Source organism: Hyaena hyaena, unplaced genomic scaffold, assembly GCF_003009895.1.
Source record: "Hyaena hyaena isolate Hyena2069 unplaced genomic scaffold, ASM300989v1 scaffold_3, whole genome shotgun sequence".
NCBI classification, from domain to species: Eukaryota; Metazoa; Chordata; class Mammalia; order Carnivora; family Hyaenidae; genus Hyaena; species Hyaena hyaena.
This window is the reverse complement of record NW_024080635.1, coordinates 5,313,501-5,341,301: the sequence shown is the minus strand read 5'-3', so window position 1 is coordinate 5,341,301 and position 27,801 is coordinate 5,313,501. Positions and strand designations below refer to the sequence as shown.

General features: G+C 36.5%; 1 protein-coding gene across 3 annotated transcripts in view; it reads right to left on the bottom strand.

Moving 5' to 3' along the window:
- EYA3 (EYA transcriptional coactivator and phosphatase 3) overlaps nucleotides 1-27,094 on the bottom strand; it is a 91,885-nt gene extending 64,791 nt beyond the window's left edge. For 2 of the 3 annotated variants that reach the window (XM_039231394.1, XM_039231403.1), the window contains exons 1-2: nucleotides 26,991-27,094; nucleotides 2,986-3,087 (exon numbers count right to left, since the gene is read on the bottom strand). In XM_039231394.1, coding sequence (XP_039087325.1) covers nucleotides 2,986-3,018 — 33 coding nt within the window. In that variant the 5' untranslated portion in view covers nucleotides 3,019-3,087; nucleotides 26,991-27,094. Of the gene's footprint in view, nucleotides 1-2,985; nucleotides 3,088-26,990 lie in introns of those variants that run through there. The other variant, XM_039231411.1, reaches the window with a different exon arrangement.
- Nucleotides 27,095-27,801: the final 707 nt, after the last annotated feature.

The window sequence follows — 27,801 nt, the reverse complement described above, 5'->3', positions numbered from 1 at the left end:
CCAAAACCAAGTCTGGTTAGTGCCCCCTTTTACTCTTCAAAAGAGCTGCAGTTTGGACAATAATACAACTGAAGATGAAGACGGGGGGGAGGTGAAGAGGGGGAAAGACTGAGTGAACCATTTCCGATTGCAGAAGACTGAGGACTGGCAATAATGGAGACTGAAAGAGAAAAGCCCAAGCTAGGATTTATGTTGCACTGTGTATGATGACCTGAACAAAGCTGAAGACAGAGCCAGTAAGTAGTAAAGAAACAAGAGATACTTCAGCAGGAAAGACACAGAGATGGTTAGATTAAAATAATTCTAGTAATAATGTCCACTAGTAACATCTACATATACAGGTAACGGTAGGGTTAAAACTCTTGGTTTTATTTATTATCATCAACTTGGAATAGAATCACTCTACTCAAATTTTAGATCTCTACTACAGCCTGTGAAGACTTGTTTTTCCCTTTAAAGTATAACATTTACTCTTCCCATTCTAATTATTTTTAACAGTTCTTAAATATTCTGTGTTTTCTTAGATTCTGTATTTGTCCATTTGGCATCCAGGAAGCACAGGGCCAAACTAAGGACCAAGCTGTGTACATCTTCCCTGTGATCCAGACCCCATACTCTGATCCATCTCCTTTATCCAACTTACACAACAAGTCAGTATTTCCCCGGCTCTGAGTCACCCCAGAGCCAGACACCATACACCTAGTAACAGCCTTGATACCCCCAAAAGCCTTTGGAATTATTCAAACTAGCCAAACCTAAATCATTTACCCTGCCTTGTCTTGCCTTGCCTGGGAAATGCCAATAATGGCTGTGGCCTATGCTTCCTCTAGCTCCTTGTGCCTCCTCACTGACATTGGTGCTTCCCCGCGGTCCTGTGTGACGTGCCATGACTTTCACTTTTGAGGACATTAAACTTTTCCTTCAATGGCACCAACCTCCCAGTGTTATCACTCAGTTTCCTTTAAAAATTAAGGCCCAGGAACAAATCAATAAAAAATATGATGCCCTGTGGCAATCACTATTTATAGTCAGCAGAAAATCTGTTTTTAAAATGGTTTAATTTCTCACCTTCTTAAGTAACAATCAGGTTTTGGACATCATGTTATAGAAAGTGAATAGGAGAGCAAGGAAATAAAGCAGAGTAGAAAAGATGACTCACCAGCAGGTCAGTCTCACAATTCTCATCACTTTAAATACATAAGGAGTAAAAAAAAAAAAAAAGAGAGAGAGAGAGAGAAAAAGGGGCGCCTGGGTGGCTTAGTCGGTTGAGCGTCCGACTTTCGCTTAGGTCATGATCTCATGGTTCGTAGGTTCGAGCCCCGCGTCGGGCTCTGTGCTGACTGCCAGCTCAGAGCCTGGAGCCTATTTCAGTCTGTGACTCCCTGTCTCTCTGGCCCTCCGCTGCTCACGCTGTCTCCTCTCTCCTCTAGAAATAAATAAAACATTTAAAAAAATAGCATTTTTTCCACAAGATTGTTTTTGAGGGTTTAATCAGATAATCCATAGAAGGCATTTAGAATGGTGCCCTAATAATTGTCAGCTATGNATTTCAGAGTCTGTATCTCCCTCTCTCTCTGACCCTCCCCTGCTCACGCTGTCTCTCTCTCTCTCTCTCCCCCCTAGAAATAAAACAAAAAAAACAAAAAAAAAAAAACAAAAAAAACCACAAGGAGTTACTAACAACAATACCCATTTCAATGGTATGTCAACACCTAAGTCTTTTGAAACTAGACCTCTTGACTAGACCTCTGTCTTACTACATTAAAAACTCAGTGACATAATTTTCTTTGGTACGTTTAAGGTCTCTAACTCAGCTATTTGTTCTCATGGTACATATCCTAGGAACACTGCTGAGGATGATTTTTAATTCTACCATTTCTTCGATTATCGATGTCCCATCAGGGATAAGGGATGACATTTCAAATGTTTCAAGGCATTTTACCAATTGTTTATATCTTTCAGTTTTATACTTACCTTTAGTGAGAGGGCTAAAAGAATAATGGCAAAGTAATCATCAGGATGCACTTCTCAACGTAAAGAAAATATGAAAAATGTATTAAAGGACTTCATGCGAGCACGTGTCCATCTTTCTGTGATGTAAGGAATACATGTGGAACATGAAAAACGTACCCTATTACTTGCTTTCAAAATCCAAATTTTTCTAAGCTGGATTTTCATAAAGGTAAACATGTATCATTCTGCATTCTTCCTTAATATAAAATGCAAGAGGCTCATTCAGGATAGTAAACCAACTCTATTTATCTAACTTCAGAAAAAAACTCAACACAAAAGAAAAATATCCTTTAATACAAAAGTATCTTAAGAGAACGATTACTATTGCATTTATTTGTTTGTTTGTTTATTTATTTATAATGGTTTCCTTTTTTAAATGCTAAGGATCAAAAACACAGAAAGACCAAAACATACAGACAAACAAAAGGCCACAGCAAGGCAATAAGTCTGTATCACTTGGGGACATTTAAAATTACCTTATTTATGTTAAATATTTAAAAGAAATTAAGAATCTAACCTAGACTCTAGGGTCTTACCTGTTTTCAACAATTAGTAATCAAATTATACTTTCTTCAACTACTACTACTTTTTAAAAACTTAAGTCAATCAGAAAAATTTAGGTAAAGATAAAACTAAATTTCCTGGCACAAACGGCATATATACTGTTCTACTGGTAAATAGATAGCCTCTTTTATTTTCTAAAAACTGTAAGATAGCAACTGTTGGGTTTTTAATGACATTTCCAAATACAGTACTCATTTTGTAATACTGAATTTTCTAAGCAGACTCCCAAGCATTAACAAAATGTGAATTAAAGAACATGAAATTGTTTTCCTAGAAGAAAAATATTAAGAAGTCTCGTCTTTATTTTTATTTCTAATTTGGAATCTGCAGTGTAAAGGAGTGATCTTTAAAATCTCTTAAGATTAGCTTTTCTATAAAGAACTTTAAATTGTTAAAGGAAATACTTACTGGTTGTTCTGGTAAATCTTGCTCTTCTTCCATGAGGACCAATACTTCTTTATTACGCTTATGTGACTGGATTGCAAGTATCTGTCAAGCAGTCTTCACAGTCTGTTTAAAAAAGAGGAGGGATCCAAAGCTTTATGTACTCTTAAAGCATTATCATTGAGGCCATCAGATAATAGTTTTTTTTAATTTTTTTTTTATCTCAAGCTTTCTACGTGAGTCCCAATCTCAAAATCTCAAACCTGCACGTGGCTTTTCAAAATTGACATGCTGTACCAAGTCAAGATAGGTATACACAATGACCTTTATACTACATCACAAAAGCCAACACGTGGAAACACTTCTGCTGTACTTAAAATGTGGTTACTATAGTGCCCAATGCATTAAACATTATATAATGACAGCTGTGTGCAGATAACTGAAATATTATTTTTGAGGATTATTGTTACATTAAAAAATGATAAAAACTAGCCTAGCAAGCCAGTAAGTTATGGTAACATCTAACCTGCTTGAATCTGGAACATTTACATAATTAACACAGACACACCAAATCATTTTAAATAGGACAAATTGGTGTATCAATTAAATACTTTCACAACCCAACCAACTATCTGTATAGATGTCATTAATTTAAAGGAAAGCTCTTCTGGATTTATTTTAACAATGCAAATAAATAAGTAGTGCAAAACCTTGAATTATAGAATTGAGGAAAAATAATCATTTAATGCTAAGACCCAATTTTATTCTGAAATAACAAGCTCCACCAAATATTACTACCCAGTCAATTTAAAATTTTTTTTCAATGTTTATTTATTTTTGAGACAGAGAGAGAGACAAGAGTATGCGTGGGGGAGGGGCAGAGAAAGGGGAAGACAGAATTCAAAGGAGGCTCCAGGCTCCAAGCTGTCAGCACAGAGCCAAATATGGGGCTCAAACTCACAAACTGTGAGATCATGCCCTGAGCCGAAGTCAGACACTTAACCAACTGAGCTGCCCAGGTGCCCCAAAGCAAACTCTTTACCTTCTTAGGCCCTGCTCTTTCTGTTCTGATTTTCATACTAAGAAAGAAAAATAAAGGACTTGAAGCCCCACATTTACTGGTAAGAACATCTCACTGTCGTCTGCTGGCAAGAAATAGATATTAGAAAACTAAACACAGCAGAAAAACAAAAATTCCATTTCCATTTAACCGGAATGAAACAGACATTTCTCCAAAACAGATATGACTCCTTATGCTTTTAATTAAGGTCGTGCCTGTTTTCACTTCTTCTACCAACCATTGTAACTAACAACTTATAAAGCTAAACCAACTGTAGAATCTTATTGGTAAAGTAATGGAAACAGATAAAAAACATGAAAAAGGAAATTAAAAACTTCAGTAGTGTCAGTAATACCACCCCTCCACTTCTACTGCTCCATCTCAATGCAGTATAGCACGCTTTATTTTAGAGCCACACTCCAGAATGGGAAAAAGAGAGAAAACACCTGTGATTTTTCAGATGCAAAAGTGTCCCACTCTGCCACATCTAGAATGTCATAAGAAAAAAAAGTTTAAAGGTCAGAAGCATGTGATGATCAATACTCACGTGGAGCTCAGACACAGAGCCTCCAAAGCAAAGTTCTCAAACTACATGACGTAGATAACCAGTGCTGCAGAATTACGGAGCACAATAACTAAAGCCCACAAGGGCTATCTTGCCTGAACCTGTTTTGCTCTACTTGGAAGAGTATAATCAATATGACGTGAAGCTGATGCACAACTGTGAAAGATGAAACATTTTTATGTTTTACCAGCTTCTACCCATCTTAGTTTTAAACTGAAATGTCTTTATTTTATAGGATTTTAATAACATCTAATGTACATGCACAATTTCATCCCAAAATAAGAGCAAAATGGGGCCAAATCATGAGGGAAACGTAATGCCCTTAATACCTCATTTGTTGAATTTTTGTGTGACCAGCTCTCACACAAACAAAAAGTGATAATACTCCATGTTTTACTTAATTTAAGGCCATACTATAATAACTGCAATGTCTAATTAGTAGATTCTCAGCACGAGAGAGGGAACGGATATTCCTTCTCATGGGGGAAGAGTTATAAAATCTACTTCTGGAGAAGACAGAAGGTTAAGAAAAATTATTTTAAGAAAAGGATACTCAATAACGTGCTTTAATTTTTAACATAAGAACTAACTGACTTAAAAAATATGAACATTAAAGGAGAACAGGCTTTTTTTTTTTATTAATTAAAAGGGATATGGGTTTTAAAAAGGTAAGAAATACTACTCTTAATTGTGGGGAAATAAATTCTCAAGCCAGACAAAACTAAATGCTTAATCTTGAATTTCGTTTTTAGAAATATGGCAATATTATGGTGATTTTATTATGAAAAGGAAGAAATTTTTTATTTTTCTTAGGATAAATTCTACGGTGAGTTGCAAAAAAACTTTAAAGGGAAAAATTGGAAGACATTCTTTCTACCTCTCCTACTTATTTTTCTTTGAAAATAAGTACCCTTTGTTTTTTCCATCTTAAAAATCCCCTTTAGTTTCTTAGCTTTTAATTTAGGGAAATAAAAGGGGTATAATTTCTATAATTAGAAAAAAAATTTTTAATCAAGTAACTGGTCAATGATCACCAATAATTTTGATCATTTTGAACAAACCAAAAAAAAAGCAAGCTATAAGGAAAGCACATGATTTATTACAGAATCTTTTGGGATTCTACTGGCAACATGCAACATGTATAAAGTTGCATCCATTCTGGTACATTTGTATATACAATATGTTAATTATATTAATAGTGACTATAAACTATTTTCATCACAACATGCATCTATCACACTACTTTCTATCAATCCAGTAGTCTTCCATCGAATAACCTGAAAATAAAAGGATATATGAAATACAAGAATGCAAGTATTTGTCACATTCCTAGCACTTCTCAATGTGCTAAAATTTTAAGATCTCACCCCATTTTCTGTATTTGGCACATGCTTACAAACAAGTCATGTTTACTAGCAACCGAGAGAAGTGCTGTATAACACAGATACAATGCTCCGATACTTGATATAAAAAAATTACTGTACTAATCTTAATATTCTCATTTCCATGGATGAGTTCTAGCATTTAATCTAATTGTGCATTTTTAATGTAACCTGATATTATTCTACACCCAATGAAATTTATCTTTTAAAATATCCAAAAATACAAGGACTTGACATTGAAGTGGAAAGTGGATTCTTATTGCAATTTAAATGAATACGATTACAACTTAGTCAAACAGCCAGTGAAATTACAAAAGATAATCTGAGTTAATCTTTTAAGCACCTTTGAGCATCTGGATAGTAACATTTTCTCATAATTTTCTAGTTTCAATTCTTACTATCGATATCTAAAAACAGCTTTTTAATCACTTTTTTGGGTGAGAGTTTGTCAGTATCTACATATTATGGACAGAAATCTGGGGAAATCTACAACTGAGAACAGAAATAGTATTATTTCCTAAGACTTTCTCTACATGCAAATGCTGACAATGAAAAAACAAGGAATTTGGTTTGGATCTGAAACGTCAATTTTTTAATATTTTAACGTTTATTTATTTTTGAGAGACAGAGCACAAGCAGGGTTGGGGCAAAGAGACAGAGACACAGAATGAAAAGCAGGCTCCAGGCTCCCAAGTGTCAGCACAGAGCCCAACGTGGGGCTCGAACTCCCAAACCGTGAGATCATGACCTGAGTGAAAGTCAGATGCTTAACCGAATGAGCCACCCAGGCACCCTGTGAAATGTCAATTTTAAATATTGTGATTTTACATGTATTCACAAATGATTCACATTCATTTGTAATATAGCAGCCATAATTTTTATTTTTAATCTTTAGAAATTAGAAGGGGAATTATTAGTAAATATTTTATTTCAAAAGTCTAATTAGAGTCCTACCTCATAATTTCTGTTTTGTAACAATTTGAGCATACTATTCACCCTGTAACTGTAAATGGCTACAAGTGAGAACCAACATTACTGCAATGTTATTATAGCCCTTAAGTATAGGAAGGGAAACACACATATACATATACACACACATAAAGCACAGAATAAAGGTCAAATTGCTTTCAATGAAAATAAAGTATTTGTTACTCTTAATTATAACAGCAGGAGAAGTGTCTAAATAGAGCACAATATTCTGATTATAGGTCCTAGAAGAGAACTTGCATGTGGCTAAGTGTGCAGAGATTGTGAATATCTTTGATACAGTTCTAAAGAGAAAACAGGTAGCTCATAAATTTAATCACTGGCTACACTGTATTTTAGAAGTCTACTTACTATTTCTTCCAAAGCCTTATGGATATATTTTTAGAAAACACTAAACAAAAGGCTGCAGAAGCTTCACTGGGAAATATTAACAGCATCATTCCCCAAATTAAATATATCTCAGCAAGGGGCACCTTGGTGGCTTAGTCAGTTAAAGTGTCTCACTTTGGCTCAGGTCATGATCTTATGGTTCATGAGCTTGAGCCCCTCATCAGGTTCTGTGCTGACTGCACAGAGCCTGGACCCTTCTTCAGATTCTGTGTGTGTGTGTGTGTGTCTCTCTCTCTCCGCCCCTCCCCTGATTGTGCTCATTCGCTTTCTCTTTCTCAAAAAAAAAAAAAAAAACTTAAAAAAAAACTAAAAGAAATATATCTATATCTCAGCAATAATAGTTATAAACAATAGTAACCTAAAGAAGTGCCATAAAAAGTGGTATATCATCACTTAAGATTATTAACATGTGGATTACTTTAGGATTGAAAAGTACATAATCAGCAAGTGTCTACCATACTATCCTCAAATATATTTATGTGTATGCCTTGAAGAATAAAAATGGTAAGGAAAATACTGTCTTTTAATGGCTTTAAGATGACTGCTTCAAGTATTGTTATTCAATAATAACCAAAGGAGATCTATAAATGAATTCAGAAACTCGGGTCCTAACACCCAAAGTACCAAACATAAAACCTAAAGATACCTCTTCCAAATAAACTCTAATTTATCAACTAGGACGCCTTACAAGGCAAAATCAGAAAAGGTGTCAGGAGAAATGGTTTCAAAACATAAGACTACATTTCTGTGGTCTCTTGTGAAACATTGCTTATTAGTAGTAAGGGTCAGAGGGCAAATACTAATTTGGGCTTCTTAATCCACAAAACACAAACATTAGTTTCAAACATGAAGTGAACAAAGGTTTATTCTAATACCTACAAATATCTTACTGAAATTAGGCAAAAATAACGAGCTTCTCGAAGGAGGGGGGAATAATTGAGGGAATTAAGGAAGATGTACTCTACACCAACCTGCCTTTAAAACCAATTGTAGTGGTAAGGATGAGAGAGCAATCATTGACTAAGCGTATATAATAACCCAATTACTTTTAAGTCTATATTGCCTTACCTAGTTTTATCTCTACAACTATCTTCATATAGGGCAACTATCCTATCTATGGACAGGGCAACTGGGACTGAGAGATCTAAACAATCTGCCTGAAAATAACAGCAATAACGTTTCAGGTTAAGGTAGAAATATATCAAATAAAAAAGATATTATCACCAGAGAATGGTGATAGTTGCACAACACTGTGAATGTACCTAATGCCATTGAATGGTATATTTAAAAGTGGGTAGGGGCACCTGGGTGGCTCAGTCGGTTAAGTGTCTGACCTTGGCTCAGGTCATGATCTCGCTGTTCCTGAGTTCGAGCCCCACATTGGGTTCTGTGCTGACAGCTCAGAGCCTGAAGCCTGCTTCATATTCTGTGTCTCCCTCTCTCTTTCTGCCCCTCCTCTGGTCGTGTGCTTACTCGCTCTCTCACACACAAAAATAAAGATTAAAAATTTTTAAATAAAAGCGGGTAAAATAGTTAATTCTGCTATGTGTACTTACCACAATAAAAAAAATACAAAAAGACCCATGAGACAAGAAATTTCAAAGCAATGATCAAATCTAAAAAAGTGCTTATAAGTAGAGAAAAATCAATATTTAAAAACTACTGCCAAGGGCACCTGGCTGGCTCAACTGGAGGAACATGTGACTCTTGATCTTAGGGCTGTGAATTTGAGCCCCACCAAGGGTATAAATTACTTTAAAAAAATAAAATCTTAAGAAAAATACTGCCAGAAAACATATCAATGTGGAGAAAAACGTGACTAATTCTAAATATATGAAGAACTAAGCATTCAAGAAATTTTGGAGAAAGCAGATTAGCATACTTATCTTAAAGAGATAAAAATTTTGTACAATATTAGAAAGCATAAGCAACAAATCAACAGAACCAATTATGTAAAATATACTTTCATGCAACGAAAAAAAGAAATCTAAGATTAAAAGGATGTAACAAATGGAAGCAACACCTGAAATAATTATGATAAACCTTAATGTCTATAATATACACCCAACAATTCAATGTATAATCATTTGTTATGTGGCAAACCATGACTAACATACATATCCATCAAAGGATACAGACAGTTTAAGAAACCACCAAGATCAAATCAGCACTTGTGAAAAAAGATTCTCACCACTAACTGAATAAACTGCAATATTTTTAAGATACTACATCGTACCTATGAAATACCAAAAATATATATATAAGCAACAAAACTGAGTGTTATCTGAGCTATAAGAAAAAAAGAAATAAAAAAAAGAAAAAGAAAAGAATATTCAGGTACAGCTGTAAAATCATGTTATCTTCAGACTATTCTCTGCTTAGTCAGGTCATAAAATTGCCCATGGCCTGATTAATTTTCTAATTTTTCCCCTAAAATTAAGTAGAGGGGTAAAAAGTTAATTCTATTTCACTATTTCAAAAAATCGAGTATATCTGTTTGTTCAGAGGAATGAAAAATCAGAAACAACCAACATGTGGAGATTAGTTTACCTATGCTCCAATTCCACTAATGAACATTATTTATTTTTAAAAATTAAAAAAATTTTTTTTCAATGTTTATTTATTTGAGAAAGAGAAAGAGACAGAGCATGAGCAGGGGAGGGGCAGAGAGGGAGACACAGAATGTGAAGCAGGCTCCAGGCTTTGAACTGTCAGCACAGAGCCAGACATGGGGCTTGAACTCAACCAACTGTGAGATAGTGACCTGAAGTTGCCTTAACCGACTGAGACACCCAGGTGCCCCTAAAAATTTACTCTGTATATATATAGAAAAGATGTTGATATTAGTACTTTTGTAAACTGCCACTTTACCAAAATCTCATTCTTTCTCATAATGACAACAGTAAGACAGTTGATTGTTGAGTTTTAGCTATATATTGTCCCTTGCTGCATAAAAATAATTTCCTTCCTCTTTCCCAATATTAACCTTTTTATTTCTTCTTACTGCCTAATGATACTAGTTTATACTTCCACTATAATATTAAGTAACAATACTAAATGTTGGGCATCCATTTCTTGTTCCTCACATTAATGAGAATACTTCTACCACACCACTATTAAGTGTGATATTGCTTTTGGCCTGAAATAAGTTCGGGGTGCCTGCCTGGCTTAGTTGGTAGAGCATGCGACTCTTGATCTTGGGGTCATGAGTTTGAGCCCCACATTGGGCATAGAGGTTACTTTTTAAAAAATGAAATAAGTTCTCCTTAATCATGTAAAATAAGAATTCATCAATTTTAATTAAATGGAGAACATCTATCAGGAATGAATATTAATTTGGCCAAATGCTTTTTTGGCATCCAAAATGATGCCATATGGTTTTTCTTTCATCTATTAAAACGTTAATAGATCTTCTAATATTGAACCATATGTGCATTTGTTTCAGAAATCAAACCCTTGGGTTGCAGAATATTATTTTAACACACTGTTGAATTCTATTTTCTAGTACTGAATGTAAGATTTTTACATTGATACTTGGAAGATTTTTCTATAGTTTCCTATTTTGTGCTGTCCACGAAGTTTTAGAATCAACATTTCATTGGCTTCCTTAAAAGAACTGTAAACTTTCTGTTTTTATCCATGCTCTGGTACAGCTATCTGTTCCCTGGCTATTTGAATTAACATACCTATGAAAACACCTAGGTCTAAAAGTTTTTATGGAGCAGTCCTTTGATAACTTTACTGGCTCCCTTTATTGTTATTGGTCTACTGAATTTCTTTCTTCTGGGGTCAAATTTTCTAAAAATATCCATTTCATCCAGACTGTCACATTTATTTGCGTGAGGTTTTAACTCCCATAATGCATGTGTGTAGTCTTTTCATTCTCTTCTTTAGAATGAATTCTACCATAAAACCTCCCAAACTTCATCCATATCAGGTTACTCTCAATGCACTTTCTATTGATCAAAATCAGTAATCAGAACATTTTAGTTCAAGAGAGCTGATGAAGCACACCCATTTATGTCCTCTCTCCAGAGATCCACCGCATAAAAATAACAGCAAAGGAATGAAAGAGATAAAAGATATAACAACAAAGAAAATAAAAAACAGTGGGGTGCCTGACTGGCTCAGTCAGAAGAGCATGCAGCTTTTAATCTCAGGGATGTGAGTTTGAGCCCCACATGGGGTGTAGAGATTCCTTAAATAAATAAACTGGAATAAAATTTTAAAAAAGAAAAGAAAAACAATGATTTCAAGAGGCAAAAGACTCAACAAATTTCTAGAAGACACAAAGTACATAGAGGATGGATATCTGAGTCATCCATTTAGTGACCATTTCAAGATATATTTTAGGGGCACCTGGCTGGCTCATTCAGTATGGTATGCGACTCCTGATCTCAGGGTTGCAAGTTCATGTCCCACAATAGGTACGGGGCTTACTTTAAAAAAAAGGAAAAAAGAAGTATCTTATGTACTAGGGATTATTCTAGGCACTAGAGATAAAGCACTGTGCACAGACTCCCAGCTCTTAGTGTGCTTATATTCTAATTGGAAGGAAGAAACAGATAAAAAGTAAATTATTCAAGAGTGGCAAGAAATATAAAATAGGACAAAGAAATAGAAACACTAATTTCACAGAGTCTGGATTCTTTGTCCTATGTGGCCAATGTAGTCTCTGCTGTTAGTTTAGTGGTCAGCTAATGATTAGACAGAGATTTCCTTAGATGCCTGGAACCAATAAATCTCGCAGTCTTTATGGATGGGTTCTGTATATATATTAGGACACACTTTTATCACTCAGCCAGTTTACAATTTTTCCTTAGCCTTCCCTATCTGTTGGCACAGAGCCTCAATATGAACTAGAACTGAGAGCTTAGGGCCCTCTCAAGTCCTTTCTAAAGATGCACACAGCTCAACACATGTGCACAGCCTTCTAGATTCCCAGGAATATATCAAAGCTTTACAAATCCCCTAGACATCTATTTCTCAGCTTTTCTTTTTAAGCTTTTTGGTTAGTCTGTTTGCCCCAAGTGTTATTCACTACTACAAGCAGCTGAGATGTTCATTGCCTCTATTATTTTCAGTAAAAACTCTGGGCAAAAAAGGCTCCAAGTCTAGTCAAATACATGCAAGTTTGCAAATGAGGTCTTATAAGGAACCACCAGACAGGTCAACAACAACAAATAACAACAGGTCAAATAATGACAATTCTCTGGGAACAGAGTTTTGAAAAGGCTCCAATCCTGGTCTGTCGCTTCCAGTGGCTTCCGGGCTGCTAGTCTTCACCATGATTGGGGGGCTGTTGGTTTTCAAAGCTACTTTGGAACTGGAGAGAGGAGGACAGCACCTGGGCAAGTTAAAGCATTACAAAGTTCACGGTTTTTCCTGAAATTTGGCCATTTTTCTTGAATAAATGTTCCTAGTTTGCTGCAAGTCTATCTATGGTTACTGTTCAGAGTTCTGAAACAGTTGATTCTGACTCTGCCAGTGTCCTTATTGCTTTTGTAGAGTATTTTCAGAGGTTCTTACTCTGCCATTACTGCTGACATTCTGCATTTTAAATGAGAAACTCCTTTTTTGTTGTTATTTATTTTATTTCTGTGAGAGAGACAGTGAGACAGAGCGTGAGTGGGGAAGGGGCAGAGAGACAGGAGGCACAGAATCTGGAGCAAGCTCCAGGCTGTGAGCTGTGAGCACAGAGCCTGACGCAGGGTTCAAACTCACAGACTGGGAGATCATGATCTGAGCCGAAGTCAGACGCTTAACAGACTGAGTCATCTAGGTGCCCCAAGGAACTTATATTCTAATAGAAAAATGAATATATAAGGTAATATGATTTCACAAAGTAACAAGTACTATGGAAAATAACACAAAGAATAAACAGTGAATACAGGGGAGCTATTTCAGATAGGGTGAAAATTTCTCTGAAATGGTAACATTTCAGCAGAGATGTTAATAATGAAAAGGATAGAGTTATAAGAAGATGCAAAAGAAGAGGTTTCAGAAGGAAAACAAGTGTAAAGAAACTGAAAGGATGACATCTTGGCATGTTTGAGAAATAGAAAAAAGGCCAATGTTAGCAAGTGAATGAGTTGTTGTAAATGAAGACTCAGAAGCAGGCAAGGGCCAGATAACACACAGCCTTGTAACACATGATATGGAGTTTGGGAAGGCAATGAGTGCTTCAAGCGAAAGAATGACATAATTTGAGGGGCACCTAGGTGGCTCAGTGGGTTAAGCGTCCAACTTCAGCTCAGGTCATGAACTAGTGTTTCATGAGTTCGAGCCCCGCATCAGGCTCTGTGCTGACAACTCAGAGCCTGGAGCCTGCTTCATATTCTGTGTCTCCCTCTCCCTCTCTCTCTCTCTGCCTCTCTCCTCTCACACTCTCTCTCTCTCAAAAATAAAGATTTTTTTTAAAAAAATTTTTTTTAAAGAATGACATAATTTGATGAATAAACACTAAATGCATGGGGAGAACAGACCATAAGGACATACATGCCCTCCTCAGGCAGAACATTCATGTGTTTGTAAAGCATTCTTCAGGATTTATCCAGGGGACAAACACTAGATGCTCATAATCAAGAACAAGAGTCAGGAAATTGACTTATGCTCCAGGTACCCTTCATTTCTTCAGAACTGTTGACTTGAAGTCTAGTATATTTCTGAAACTTCTATATATACTTTTATCTATGATTTCTTCTCCTATTCTCTGTTGATCCAATCTTCTTGTTTTTCATCTTTCAGAAATTCACCAGTCTCATCAATATGGTAACCTTTCTTGATATACTAAAACATCTAACATATCTAATAAATTACTCAGAGTCCTTTGTAGTCAAGAGTCCTGCTGAAGTAGTCCTGCTGAAGTATAGGTCCAGCAGACCTTAAGGCTTCTTCTATTTATTTATTTTTTTTTTTTCTTATGTCAGAGAGAGTGAGAAAACACACACGAGCTGGAGAGGGGGGCAGAGGGAGAGACAGAGAATCTTAAGAAGGCTCCATGCTCAGCACAGAGCCCGACATGGGGCTCGATCCCATGACTCTGTGAACATGACCTGAGCCGAAATCAAGAGTCGGACACTCAACCAACTGAGCCAATCAGGTGCCCCAGGCTCTCTCTCTTTTGCGTGACCCTAAGAGAGCCTTTTAGCTCTCACAATTCAGTCATCCTTACATAAATCACATTTCTGTGACCCAAAAAATTGCAACACCTTCCAGGCTGAACTGTCTGTGGATACACAAAAGCCATCACCATGCTGGTGAACTCTCCCCATACCAGCCAAGTGACTGTGGTAAAACTGGGAATTCTTCTGTTACTTTATTTGGGAGGTATGACTGACCAACATATCATGGTATTGACAGCTGTAGAAATATTTATAGTAACTTTACACTTAACAGAATACTATATGAACTTACTGAGAAATAATTCTTTAAATCCATTTAGGCTGTACCAAATTCTTAACAGAAAAAAAAATACTTTATTAGGAACAGATTCTCTAAGAAGAATTGTTCTTACAATTTCTAATATTATTTCTTTTTTTTTTTTTTTAATGTTTTATTTATTTCTAGGAGAGAGAGAGAGGGAGAGACAGCGTGAGCAGGGGAGGGTCAGAGAGAGAGTCACAGACTCTGAAACAGGCTCCAGGCTCTGAGCTGGCAGTTAGCACACAGCCCGACGCGGGGCTCGAACCCACAAACCGCGAGATCATGACCTGAGCGAAAGTCGGACGCTTAACCGACTAAGCCACCCAGGCGCCCCTCTAATATTATTTCTTTAAAGTCATCCTTTGAAGTTGTCTATAAAACAATCTTTGGGGCATCAGGGTGGCTCAGTCAGTTGAGCATCCACCTCTTGGTTTTGGCTTGGGTCACATGATCCCAGGGTCACTGGGCTCTGTACTAAGCATAGAACCTGCTTAAGATTTTCTCTTCCAGGGCATCTGGGTGGGTCAGTCGGCTGAGCGTCTGACTTCAGCTCAGGTCATGATCTCACAGTTTGTGGGTTTGAGCCCCACGTCAGGCTCTGTTGACAGCTCAGAGTCTGGAGCCTGCTTCGGATTCTGCGTCTCCTCTCTTTCTGCTCCTTCCCTCATCGTGCTCTCTCTCTCAAAAATAAACATTTAAAAAAAAAAAAAAAAGATTGTCTTTCTCTCCTTCTCTAAATAAAAAATATTAAAATATTACTTAATAAAAATTAACAAAAACTTTTCCCCACAAGCCTCTAATAAAACAGGGAGATATGTCCTATAAGAAAAATTCCAAAACCACAGTAAAAAGTATTGAAAAGGAATGAGTTCATCTGAATTAGATTTGTCAAAGTAAGCTTAATAATCCAACAGTTCTACTATATTCCTTCCAACTCTCCTAGGTTTTAGTAAACTGTCAGTCACAAGCTAAGAATTTAAGATATAGAGAATGAGACTCTATGGAACTCAAAGCCCCCCAAATTTTATATTCATCCTCCCTTAATCTGTGAAGTTAACTAAGAGAATCACAATTTTTTTTCTGTAGGTGCTATAGCCTGATACATGGTTTATTCCAACAGGAGTATCCTATGTATGACTTCCATATACATAGAAAAATTTATACCCTACTCCATCAAAATTCAAAGTTCTATATATCAGTCTCTAAATGTATATACCACACCTATATATCAATTAGCTCTCCATTATTCAGATAAAATTAATCTTCACTGTATTAACAGAACTAAGGACATACATACTTTTTTCAAACATACTTTTGAAATGTATGTCCTTACCTGTAAGAACTATAAAATCTAGATTCACTTCTTTGATCAATGTTTTATTTCTCCAAACTTATTTACTCCTTTGAGAATCCATCAGCCAAAAATTCAGTGATGTAATTTCAGCACAAAATGAGGAATAGTAAAGGTTTTTTTTATATTAAAAAATTTTAATTCCAATGTAGTTAACATACAGTGTTGTATTAGTTTCAGGAAGACAGTGAACTTGTTAACACTTGTTATTTTATACTTTTCAACCAAATTCACCTCTGTCACAGGCAAGTTTGGCAAGCTTAAAGCACTAACTCTGGAGGCAGACTACTTAGGTTCAAATTCCAGTTCTGCACTGATGAATGGTGTGGGAGTTTAATTATTCAACCTTCCTGAGCCTCAGTTACTTCATCTGTAAAATGGGAATAATAATAATAATAATAGTGTCTTTGTCATGAGGTTTAAATGAGTTAATATTTGTGAAGCTCTCAGAATAGTACCTGGCACCATAGTAAATATGATATAGCTGTTTGTTGAAGAAAAATTAAATAAATAAATGTTAGACATAAGATAAATTCAAGAAAGAAATCTAGTCCTGAGTGAAAGTCAATTCATTAACTAGTTGCCCTTAGTTTTTCAAAGGGAAAAATATTACAATTATTAAGGACAAGGTCTAAATAACAAGAGATTCCTACGAGAGATTAAACGAGTTAGACTTGTAGTTTTGCTTTTGTCATTTGGCTTTGATTCCACATACACTACACGAGAACTTCCCTATAAGTCCTTTGCAAGGAAAGCGGTTTTCAAGCTCCTGGACAATAAAACAATGAATGTCAATCACATCCTGTTACTTAGCAAATACACAGAACTCATCATGGTCACAAATACTTTCAGGAGATCCAACTGTGAGTGGTGTGTTATTAATAGCTAACATTTATGGAACGTTTTTTATGGGTCAGACATTATTCTAAGCATGTTACATGTATAATTAATTTAATCTTCTCAATAAGTCTGTAAGATAGGTCCTATTTATTATTATTACCATTTTAGAGATAAGAAAACTAAAGTACAGAGAGTAACTTGCCCAGGGTATTTACTTAGTAAGTCACTAACCTGGAATTCAAGCCCAGGCAGCCAAGCCTGAGGTTTCAAACCACAGCTATGTGCCATTCAATATGGATCATCATGGACAGGACTGATGACTTTAAAAAGCTGACCAAGCTAAAAACGTATGCTATGCCATGCTCTTCACAAGCCAGACAATGAGAAGATACTAAGGCAAGTTTCCTTTTTTATCCTCTCTCATTGTTCTCCCAGGCCTCCCAAGTGAATATGAGTTAATAAAGTGAAGTGCTTTACATAGTGCCTGGAACATAGTAAGTGCTCATTAAGGAGGAGGTGGTGATCAAAACAGAGTATGCTGCTGACCCTGCCTCTCTCTAATGGCTACGATATGCTAGGAACTGCTGGAAAGGAGTTGGGACAATACATACATGCAAGTCCACTTTTCAACCATGTTACTTTCACCTGACCATATATACAGGAGAAACTGCTTCCCTCCTCACATCTCTTTTTTGGCTTACAAAGACTGGATTGGGGCCAGAAGAAAGTAGAATAAAGCAGCTTTGTAACCTTCTGACTAGCTGCCAAGAGCAGATGCAAAGTCTGTGTAAAGCAACTTCATCAACTTAAACTTTTGACTATAAGATGGAACCTAGCGAAGGATTCTAATGATAGAAGCTCTGCATGTGACCAAGTGTCTTCAACCTCATGATTCTATATGGTTGCAGTCTTTAAAATGATGCGCCTAGACACAGTAAAGAACAGAGATGCCAGCAATGACAATCAGGGCAACAGGGTCTCCCTCTCAAGATACATTTCAGAGGGAAAAAACCTAACAAACCCAAACATTTTCAAGTTCAAAAAAATATATATTGGAAAAAATCTAGCAGTCATTCAAATTTTTCAAACTCCAGGTATAATGCATTAATGTTATCTTATTAACTTTGTGAAGACCAACAGTTTTAAATGAAATACAATAAAACAAAATAGAACAGAAAATATTACAATGCAGCACCAGTAAGAAAGACAATACTGTTTCACAAAACTTCTGATTTAATTTGAAACATTAATATGTACATATACATGTATAAGTACTGGATAATGTATGTACACCTGTGTAAGGACTGGGTAATAATGAAAAAATGCATCTTACAGTGGGTCATGATCAAAAAATTTTGAAAGCCACTTTATCGGAATATTAAAAAACTGACCATTCAAAAGGAGGAAAATATCTTCTTCAAACTACACAGGAAATAGCATTCAGAGTTTGGTGTTCTCTTAATCAGTTAAAAACATTTTTTTCATTTTATTTATTTTTTAGAGAGAGAAAGAGAGCACGTGCTTAAGATCTGCACGAATCTTAAGCAGATTCCACGCTCAGCACAGAGCTGCAGAGCCAAATCAGGGCTGGATCCCAAAGCCTTGGGATCATGACCGGAGCTGAAATCAAGAATGAGATGCTCACCCGACTCTTAGATTTTTAAAGTCAATCCTCTGAAAAAGAATTAAAAAAGGAGAAGGAAACCATCTATAAGAATCAATAGTTTAACAGTTACTCCAAATAAACAACAGTTTCACAGAATGTGAGGTACTGACACTAAATAAATATATACTAAGAGGAGATACATAGGAATGAGATAAAGCAAATATTTTCAGTTAATCTAACTATTAAATGCCATACCAGTATTAGAGATGGCTTATACTCTTTGCAAAAACTCTCATTCCCACTCTCAAGGACACTTATTCATCCGTGTTATCTAATCGCTGCTTCTGATCCTACAGCAAAGATTTAGTAAAAAGGAAAAGTAGATTTGAAAAACCCAGTGAAGTAGTAACACACTGATTCCTGGAGAATGCTGTTTTCTTTTTAAGGTTTTTAACGTTTATTTATTTTTTTGAGAGACAGAATGTGAGCAAAGGAGGGGCAGAGAGAGAAAGGGCGACAGAATCTGAAGCAGGCTCCAGGCTCTCAGCTGTCAGCACAGAGCCTGACATGAAGCTCGAACCCACAAACTGCGAGATCATGACCTAAGCCAAAGATGGACATTCAACCGACTGAGCCACCCAGGTGCCCCCTGGAGAATGTATTTTAATAAGTCATGTATATACTATTTTTTACCTTAAAATGTTCTCTAAATTCTGAAATTTTCTAAAAAAACAAATCCTATACACATTTTGGATTATGCTGTCCATAAACAGTGAAACTATCACATTAATATTATCAATCTAGTAGGAAAAAATTAACATCATTGTGCTAAATTAAAATTCTCTCTTATTTTGAAAAAGGAGGAACAACAGGTGAATCTGACCTAAATCTTTTTCAACTACTATGGAAACTAAAGAATAAAGTTCAATTCCACCTAAGAGCTAATCATTCTAATTTATTCCCATAGTAACACTGCTGATAGCAGAAACAACTTTCCTAAATTCAGTAATTGCTACATTATTAAATTTCAGGTGGAAAAAAACTATTGAAATTTTAGGAGAGAAACTAATTATCAAACCCCCATATAAAAAAGAATTGCTTTTGAAACAAAAATTAAATGTTTAAACCCAAGTAAAGAATATTCTAAATCATCACAGCAAAACTTTTCAGATCCACATTTTTCCCACCAAAAAGAAAAAATAAGAAAGACAAAAGCTATTATGAAAAATGGTGTATTGAATTAGTGTCTGAATTAATAAAAGGAATTAAGATATAAGAAATAAAACTAGTATCCCTAACCAAATGTCACTTCTTACCAGAAATAGCTAGTTAACCAGATTCCATGATTCTCAATTGTTTTAAAAACAGAAAAAAACAACTTCTCATATCTCAGTCCCAGACTCTTACATCAATTAAACTATACTTCAACTATAAAATCTCCTCCTTCCCTTAGAGATGCAACAAGAATTTTTATATTTGGGAATAATAAAAGCACAAAAGAATTAATTAATATAATTAATAATATTCTAACTTGCTATTTGTATTTTTTAATTTATAAAGGAATTGGTTTGTGAAAGTTCTCCTCTTTTCTAAGTAAAACTAAAAGCACTAATTTAAATATATTATTCTAAACATAATAGTCCTAAAGAAATGGAAGTACTTAATTTTGCACAAATTTTCAAATTTTCCAAATTTACTACAGGTAAATCAGAAATTTCAGTTTCAGTTTTGTTTCATATTTCAAAGTTGTTAAATTCATACTGGGGGACATTAAGATTTCAGAGTTTAAGATTATTACATACATTTAATACTTTGCAGATCAAAGAGAGGAAATATAATAAGATCAAGAGGTAGGACATTTTAGGAGCACCTGGGTGGCTCAGTCGGTTAAGCGTCAGACTTCAGCTCAGGTCATGATCTCACAGCTTGTGAGCTCGAGCCCCGCTGACAGCTCACAACCTGGAGCCTGCTTCCGATTCTGTGTCTCCCTCTCTCTGCCCCTCTCCCACTTCACACTCTGTCTCTCTTTCTCTCTCAAAAATAAACACTTAAAAAAATTGGTAAGACATTTAAATAATATAGAATACATTTTATTAAATATGCTGCCTTTTCTCCAAATAACTCAAAAGTAACCAACTTCCACAAGATAATTTTTTTAATGTTGATACACTTAAATTTATTTTATTTTATTTTATTTACAAATAGTTTATTGTCAAATTAGTTGCCACATAATATAGTTTTTTAAAGAGGGAAAAATATGGTCCTGTTTTCCTTTTTTAATACATGATTTCTGCCATCTAAGAAACACAGGTGGTAAAAGGTTTGTAATTTGTCTTAAGCCAGCATTGACAAAAAGCCCATGTAAAACCCCTCTCTAAGGTTCCCAGCCAAAAGTGGTACTTTGTTATGTTTCAGGCAAATTGGATTTTTAACCTTAACCTACGAAGGAAGAAATCACTGAATGAGTACAACTCTCCACAAAAAGGTCATGAACTCTAAGGCCAGAAAGACTACGTTCAAATCTAGCTCTCTGGCCAATTTGCTGTGTTACTTTGGGCAAGTTATAGAACTTCCATGCCTTGGTTTCCTCATTAGTAAAATGGAGATAAGAACAGTACTTACTTCACAATGTTGTAAAGCTTAAAGAGTTCATAAATGTAAACCACTCAGGATAGTTCCTGGCACACAGTAAGAGCTATATAAAGCTGCTTTTATTTTTACTGTTTTACCAATACAGACTTTTACACTTCAGTTGTGAAAATTTCTCAAATGAAATTATTTAATTGTACCTATAAAAAAAGAACATGATTTTATATTAAATAAACTGATGCAAATTAACATAAGAACCTTAAACTAAAATAATGATGAGAAATTACTGTTTTGAAAACAATAGAAAATCATAAAATCTAGCTTAAAAAATCATATGCCACTGTCACTGATAAGAAGTGACACTTGGAATTAAAATAAGCTTAATCCTATTTTCTTTTTTCCCTACACCCTAGTGATGTAGGTTATGTTAAATCTTACAGTTTAATTCAAATATGTATAAAGAAAACCAAATTCAGGATTTAAGTGTAAATGTCAGCCTTATGTATAATGTTACCTAGTTCACATGAACAGCCTATATACATATTATTAAAACTGTATATAGTAGGTACCCAAAAGAAACTTGCTGAAAGTAATGTATGTATTCACCCTATTTTCTAGGGCGAATAAAAGCAAATCTACCTAGTACAAATACTAACCAAGCTAATAAGTTAAAGTGCATCCAACACAATTTGTAGTAAGATCTTTAAGATATGAAGCACTGACTGCCTTGATGGAGATGTGTTAACTTACTTAAAGTAAGTCAACACTGTTTTTTAAAATTTACTTTTCTTTTTGTTTTTATTTTTTCCACCCAAATGTTAGAATCATTTGTTCCAGTTCTGTGAAAAATGCCACTGGAATCTGTAGATTACTTTGGGTAGTATGGACATTGTAATATTAGTTCTTTCAATATACGAGTATGGATTATCTTTCCATTTATTTGTGACATCTTCAATTTTTTTTAATCAATGTCTTATAGTTTTCTGTGTATAAGTATTTCACCTCCTTGGTTAAATTTACTCCAACACATTTTATTTTTTTTTATGCCATTGTAAATGGGATTGTTTTCTCAGTTTCTCTTTATGATAGTTCATTATTAGTGTGTAGAAATACAACAGATTTTGTATATTCATATTTTATCTTGCAAATTTACTGAATTCATTAATTATAACAGTTTTTTTGTAGAGACTTTAGGTTTCCTACAGGTAGAATTAGGTCACTTACAAACAGTAACAGTTTAACTTATTCTCTTACTAACTTGGATACATTTTCTTTTCTTTTTTCTGCCTAATTGCTGTGGCTGGGACTTCCAAAACTATGTTGAATAAAAATGGAGAGAGTGGATATCCTTGTCTTGTTCCTGATTTTAGAGAAAAAGCTGTTGACTATGTTTGTGATGGGTTTGTCACATATGGTCTTTATTATATTGAGGTATGTTCCCTCTACTCCTACTTTGTTGAAGGTTTTAAATCATGAGTTTTACGATTTCAATGGATGCTGAAAGGTTAGGAATACTTATACATTTCCTTTTTTGATTTAAAATACTACTATGGGGCACCTGGCTGGCTCAGTCAGTGAAGTATAGGATTCTTGATAATCTCAGGGTGATGAGTTCAAGCCCTACATTGGGCATAGAGACTACAAAAAAAAAAAAAAAAAAAAAAGTAAAATACAACTACATATTTAAAAGGAGGAAACAGTAAAGTTTTCTTAAAAACATAAAATATTATGAAGCCCATATTTCAAATATGTTTTTAAACATACTACAAAAAACAAAGAAAATACTCTGATTATTTTTACATTTAATAATTAGATACCTTGGGACTTAGGCTGATGGGACCAAATAAAAACACTGAGATGATGATGGGGTTGCTGCTCCATTATCTATGTTCTCTGCCAATAAAACCTACTAATAAGGCAGTTCATAGCTTAAGCCATATATTCTGTATAAGAACATGTACCTGCATTTTTAAGTTAATTTAACTTAATTTTAAGCAGAAAGTCCACCTATTTTCAACTTGATTACAAATATAATAATTAACACCCTGATATAAATGAATATATGAGAAGAATAAACTTTTCCTAATATTCTTAAATACATTTTTTCCTTTTTTAAATGTTTATTTATTCTGAGAGAGAAAGAGAGTGTGCACACAAGAGCATGGGAAGGGGAAGAGAGAGGAGAGCAGGCTCTGTGCTGTCAGCATGAAGCCGAAAGCAGGGTTCAACCTTACAAACCGTGAGATCATGACCTGAGCCGAAATCAAGAGTCCAACGCTTAACCAACTAAACCACCCAGGCATCCCACTCTGAACTATTTCTATGTTAAACTATTCTATGTTAACTATTTTGAACTAGCCTTCCTCCATTTAAAATATCTTGTTACATGTAGAACACAAAAATCTTTTAGACAACTACCAAAAAAGAAGTTCTATCAGCCTTTTATCTGAAAGTAAAACAAAAAGAATGAAGTTAAGAAGGGGCTTAGGCAGATCACAGAAGCCATCACACCACAAGGTACGAATGGTTAGGACGTGCATGGTGTGGGTGTACTTTGTTTCTTATATTTTTAAAGCTGCATTTTCCTTAAAACATATCCCAGGGTTCAAGAATAATTAAAATATGTAAAACAAAATACAGTAACAAGTAAAATGACCAAAAAAATATCGAAAATAGTTAAACCAAATAAAAACAGAAAACCTGGTAGACCTAAGCTAATGAGAAAATCAGTTTAAATGGAGTTCTCAGGGTTACAAAATAAGACTGCCAAACTAAAGGAGAAATTTCTATAGAAAACTGACAACGATTCCTCTCCTGAGCTTTACAAACACGTACACTAACTGTCTCTAGTGTATTTTTTTGTTGTTGTCTGGAAGGTAGGTAAGACGTGCAGGCTTTTCAGAAATTAGAAAGTTCATTAGTGTTTGGTAGAAAGACCAGGACCATGAACACAGATGCTCCAATGAGACCACAAGATGTTCATGTAAGGGCTTTTATGTAGCATTTATATCATAATTGAATAAAATAATTTTAGAAGAAAAGAGAGAGAGAGACTCCCTAAGACTTTTCAACTTTAACTTCTGCACGACAGTTTCTTTCTAGGGGCCCTTAAAGGCAAAATGATCTCAGCCTTGAATTTAAAAATCTGTCATAAATTCCTTCTCCTAGAATTCATTCCTATGACATAAATGTACTGAAATGAACCACGAGAGGGCCTGGGTGGCTCAGTAGGTTAAGCTTCCGACTCTTGACTTCAGATCAGGTCACGATCTCATGGTTTGTGAGTTCAAGCCCCACTCTGTGCTGACAGTACAGGGCCTACTTGAGATTCTCTCCCTCCTTCTCTCTCTGCCCCTCCCCTGTACTCTCTCTCTCTCTTTCTCTCTCTCTCTCTCAAAAACATATAAATAAACTGAAAAGAAAATAAAAGAAAGAAATGAACCACTAAATACTACATTGTGCTCTCTGGCCTACAACTTTGAGGGAAATAAAACCCACTTCTGAGTGCACGCACAAGACTTCTTTATTTGTAAAAACTGACCTTGGAAAAATCACCAATTCTTAAGGTCTTGATTTCCTTATTTGTAAAATGAAAAGGTAAGTTTCAGCTCTACAGAAGCCTCCAGCTGTAAACTGCAGAACTCCATCTAGGCTTTGACTTAGACATGCTCAAGAAATAGAAAGTTCAGAAATGAAGAATGTGGGAAGATGGTCTTGCATCAATCCAAATATAAATCTATCCATGGCGTTCTCATGGCAAAAAAAAAAAAAAAGAAAAGAAAAAGTCCACAAACCTAGAGGTAAGGAAGCAGTTAGAGAGAGTCAGCCCATACTCTCTGGGGTTAGTTTTTAAGGATGTGAAATGAGGAGGCCAGGCTGAACAGAAGCCAGAGCTTCCAATGTAGGTGCTGGGCAGGAGGTATGGATAAAAAGCTTTCAAAAGGGTTTCCCTCAGCAGTTAGATAAGGCGTGAAAGCCAACCAGAGGGTCCTTCTCTGTGGCTTCTAGGACTAATATGGCCAAGCTCCAAAGTCCTTTGCTAAAAATAGCTGAAGGGAGCAGCCCCATTCTGGAATGAGCAAGGTCTATGCTATGCTTGTGTATGTATGTGTATCATATAATGAGAGAAACTTTTCTCTGACTCACCAGTCAAAAGTGAAGCAGACACTTAAGTACTAAATTTCAGAGCACAATTTATATTTCAAAAGCAGATCACATAAAAAAATTTGCAATCAAATGCCAGACATGCACCACAAATATCGGAAAAAGAAAAGTAAAAAGTATCCAATCCTGTGTCTCAAACTATACCTCAGATCACAAAATCTGAGACACGAACCACTATTAAATCCAATCTCTTCATCTTAGAGGTGACTAAAAGCCATCAGAGAAATTTTAAAAATTTAAGAGAAACCTAAGTCTCAAAGGAGAAAAAGATGGTTTTGAAGACTAAGGTGGAGAGGCGCCTGGATGGCTCAGTTGGTTAAGCATCCGACTTCGGCTCAGGTCATGATCTCGCAGTCGGTGAGTTCAAGCCCTGTGTCGGGTTCTGTGCTGACCGCTCAGAGCCTGGAACCTGCTTTGTATTCTGTGTCTCCCTCTCTCTCTCTCTGCCCCTCCCCCACTCACACTAAGTCTCTCAAAAATAAACACTAGAAAAAGACTAAGGTGAAAACAGAAAAAAATAAAAGAACAGTCGAAGTAATAAAGTAGCGTAATGTCTGGCTTCAGAAGAAACAGGTAGAAAAATAGAAAGCTTGCCAATATGGTAAAAATGAAGAAACAATCTAGAAGAGGTCAAAGATATAGACACAGAGGCACACGGAGTTCAATTAATGAAAACGTACTTTGAAACTACGATAGTGCTTTCTTTAGCAGAAAACGTTTCAGTAACCGTAAAATTTCTGGCAACCAAGCTCCTAAACGTGGGGTTACAAATCTCCTGTCTAATGTCACAGCAACTGTCCTGTAAGTAAAGTCTGTAGAGAACACAGAGCTGATCGTCCGCCTTTCTGCCTCAGCTGTGCACATCCCCTCTCCTGGGACAGAGAACACAAAAATGACAAGACGTCCTCACGGCCTGTCAGCTAACAAGACCACACAAGCCCAATCGCTAACTGTCCCGTGTGCCTGCCACCTGTTAGCCTGCTCCAGAGAGAGCCCCCAAACTGCTCCAGCAAAGAAAAAGGGAACGCCTTTGTTGTTCCCTGACTACGGAAGCTACCAGAGTCGAGCACGACGCCTCAAGGCAAAACTTCCCCCAAGCCGAATAAATCGGCCCCGAGATTGGGGCTTTGGCTAAGCCCTTCTCTGAAGCTAAGAAAAGGCGGGAGAAGCCCAGGCAAGGCACAAATGTCACCTACTAGTCCCGGGAGGGGACAGGGATCGAAGGTGACGGAAATTGGGGGACCGGACCTAGGACCCCAGAGAGAAGAGCTCAGTTTCGCAGTGGAGGAGGGGAAGCACAATGGGGAGGTGGGCCGTCCAGCTGCGGGAAAGAACAGCGAGATCCCTGGGAGGTGCTAGCGTGAGAGCAGGGGAAAAGCGAGAGGCAGTGGCGAAGGGTGCGCTGAGGCGAAAGGCAGCAAACCGGGGCTTGTAACGCGGGGATGAGGAAAACGGCGAGGCGAGGTGTGCGCGGAGGCGAGCAAGGCTAAGGGGAGGTGAAAGAGACGAGGCCGGCGAGGGAAAGGGCTCAAGTGAGGGAAGCACTGCAGGGACAAGGGACAGGCAAAGGGAACCCCCACCCACAGGGACCGGGACAGAACTCTTGACCCGTCCCCGTACGGGCTGTACTCTACCGGCCGATCTCAGATCCTGTAGCGGCGGAGACTCACCCTAAGGTTGTAGAGGCCCCAAAGCAGGACATGGGTACTGGTCCAGACCCACAGCAGAACCCAGCGGATGGAGGAAACCGCGGCGTTAGCGTGACCCGGATGCGCATCCCTAGGAACCGGAAGTCAGCCGCCAGGGTCACCTCACAATCCACACCTCTTTCCACCAGAAGCCTCTAAGCGCATGCGTCAGGCCTCACGGGGCGGGGCAGGGAAACACCTAGGTCCCGCCCACCCCGCCGTTCCGGGAGCCCCGCCCCAGGTTACGCCCCTGGTTACGCCCCCCTGCGCGCCTCCGAGGGTCTTAGTGCTGAGCGGCTGATTCTTCCTGCGCCTGGAAGCTGGTGCTTCTGAGGCGCAAACAGCGAGGAAAAGCAAAAACAAAACTTAACAGTTTCATTTCTTTAGAAAGTCTTTTAGAATGCGTGTAATGGCTGCCCCTCCAAAGCGATCGTGAGAAGAAATGCTAGTTGTATCTGTAGTTTCAGAAAAAGTGCGGGAGGAAGAATAAATGCGTGAGAAGTTTTGGAAGACACCGGTGGGGAGGCGAACCCAAAATTAGTTTATTCCTAATAGCATATTGGTCTTACAGTAACTTCTATCTCGTGCACGTTATTTTATGTGATAATTTTATCAGAAACAAAACTTACTGATGCTTCACGAACTTTAAATTACTACCCAAATATGAGCAGGGTTGAATTCAGGCATTGTGGAGACCTGAAGTTTATTCAATTTGAGAGGCACTTTTAAGAAAATCCAAAATTACAAATACAATACTAGGTATAAAAATGCGTCTTTGGAGTAAGAAAAATGA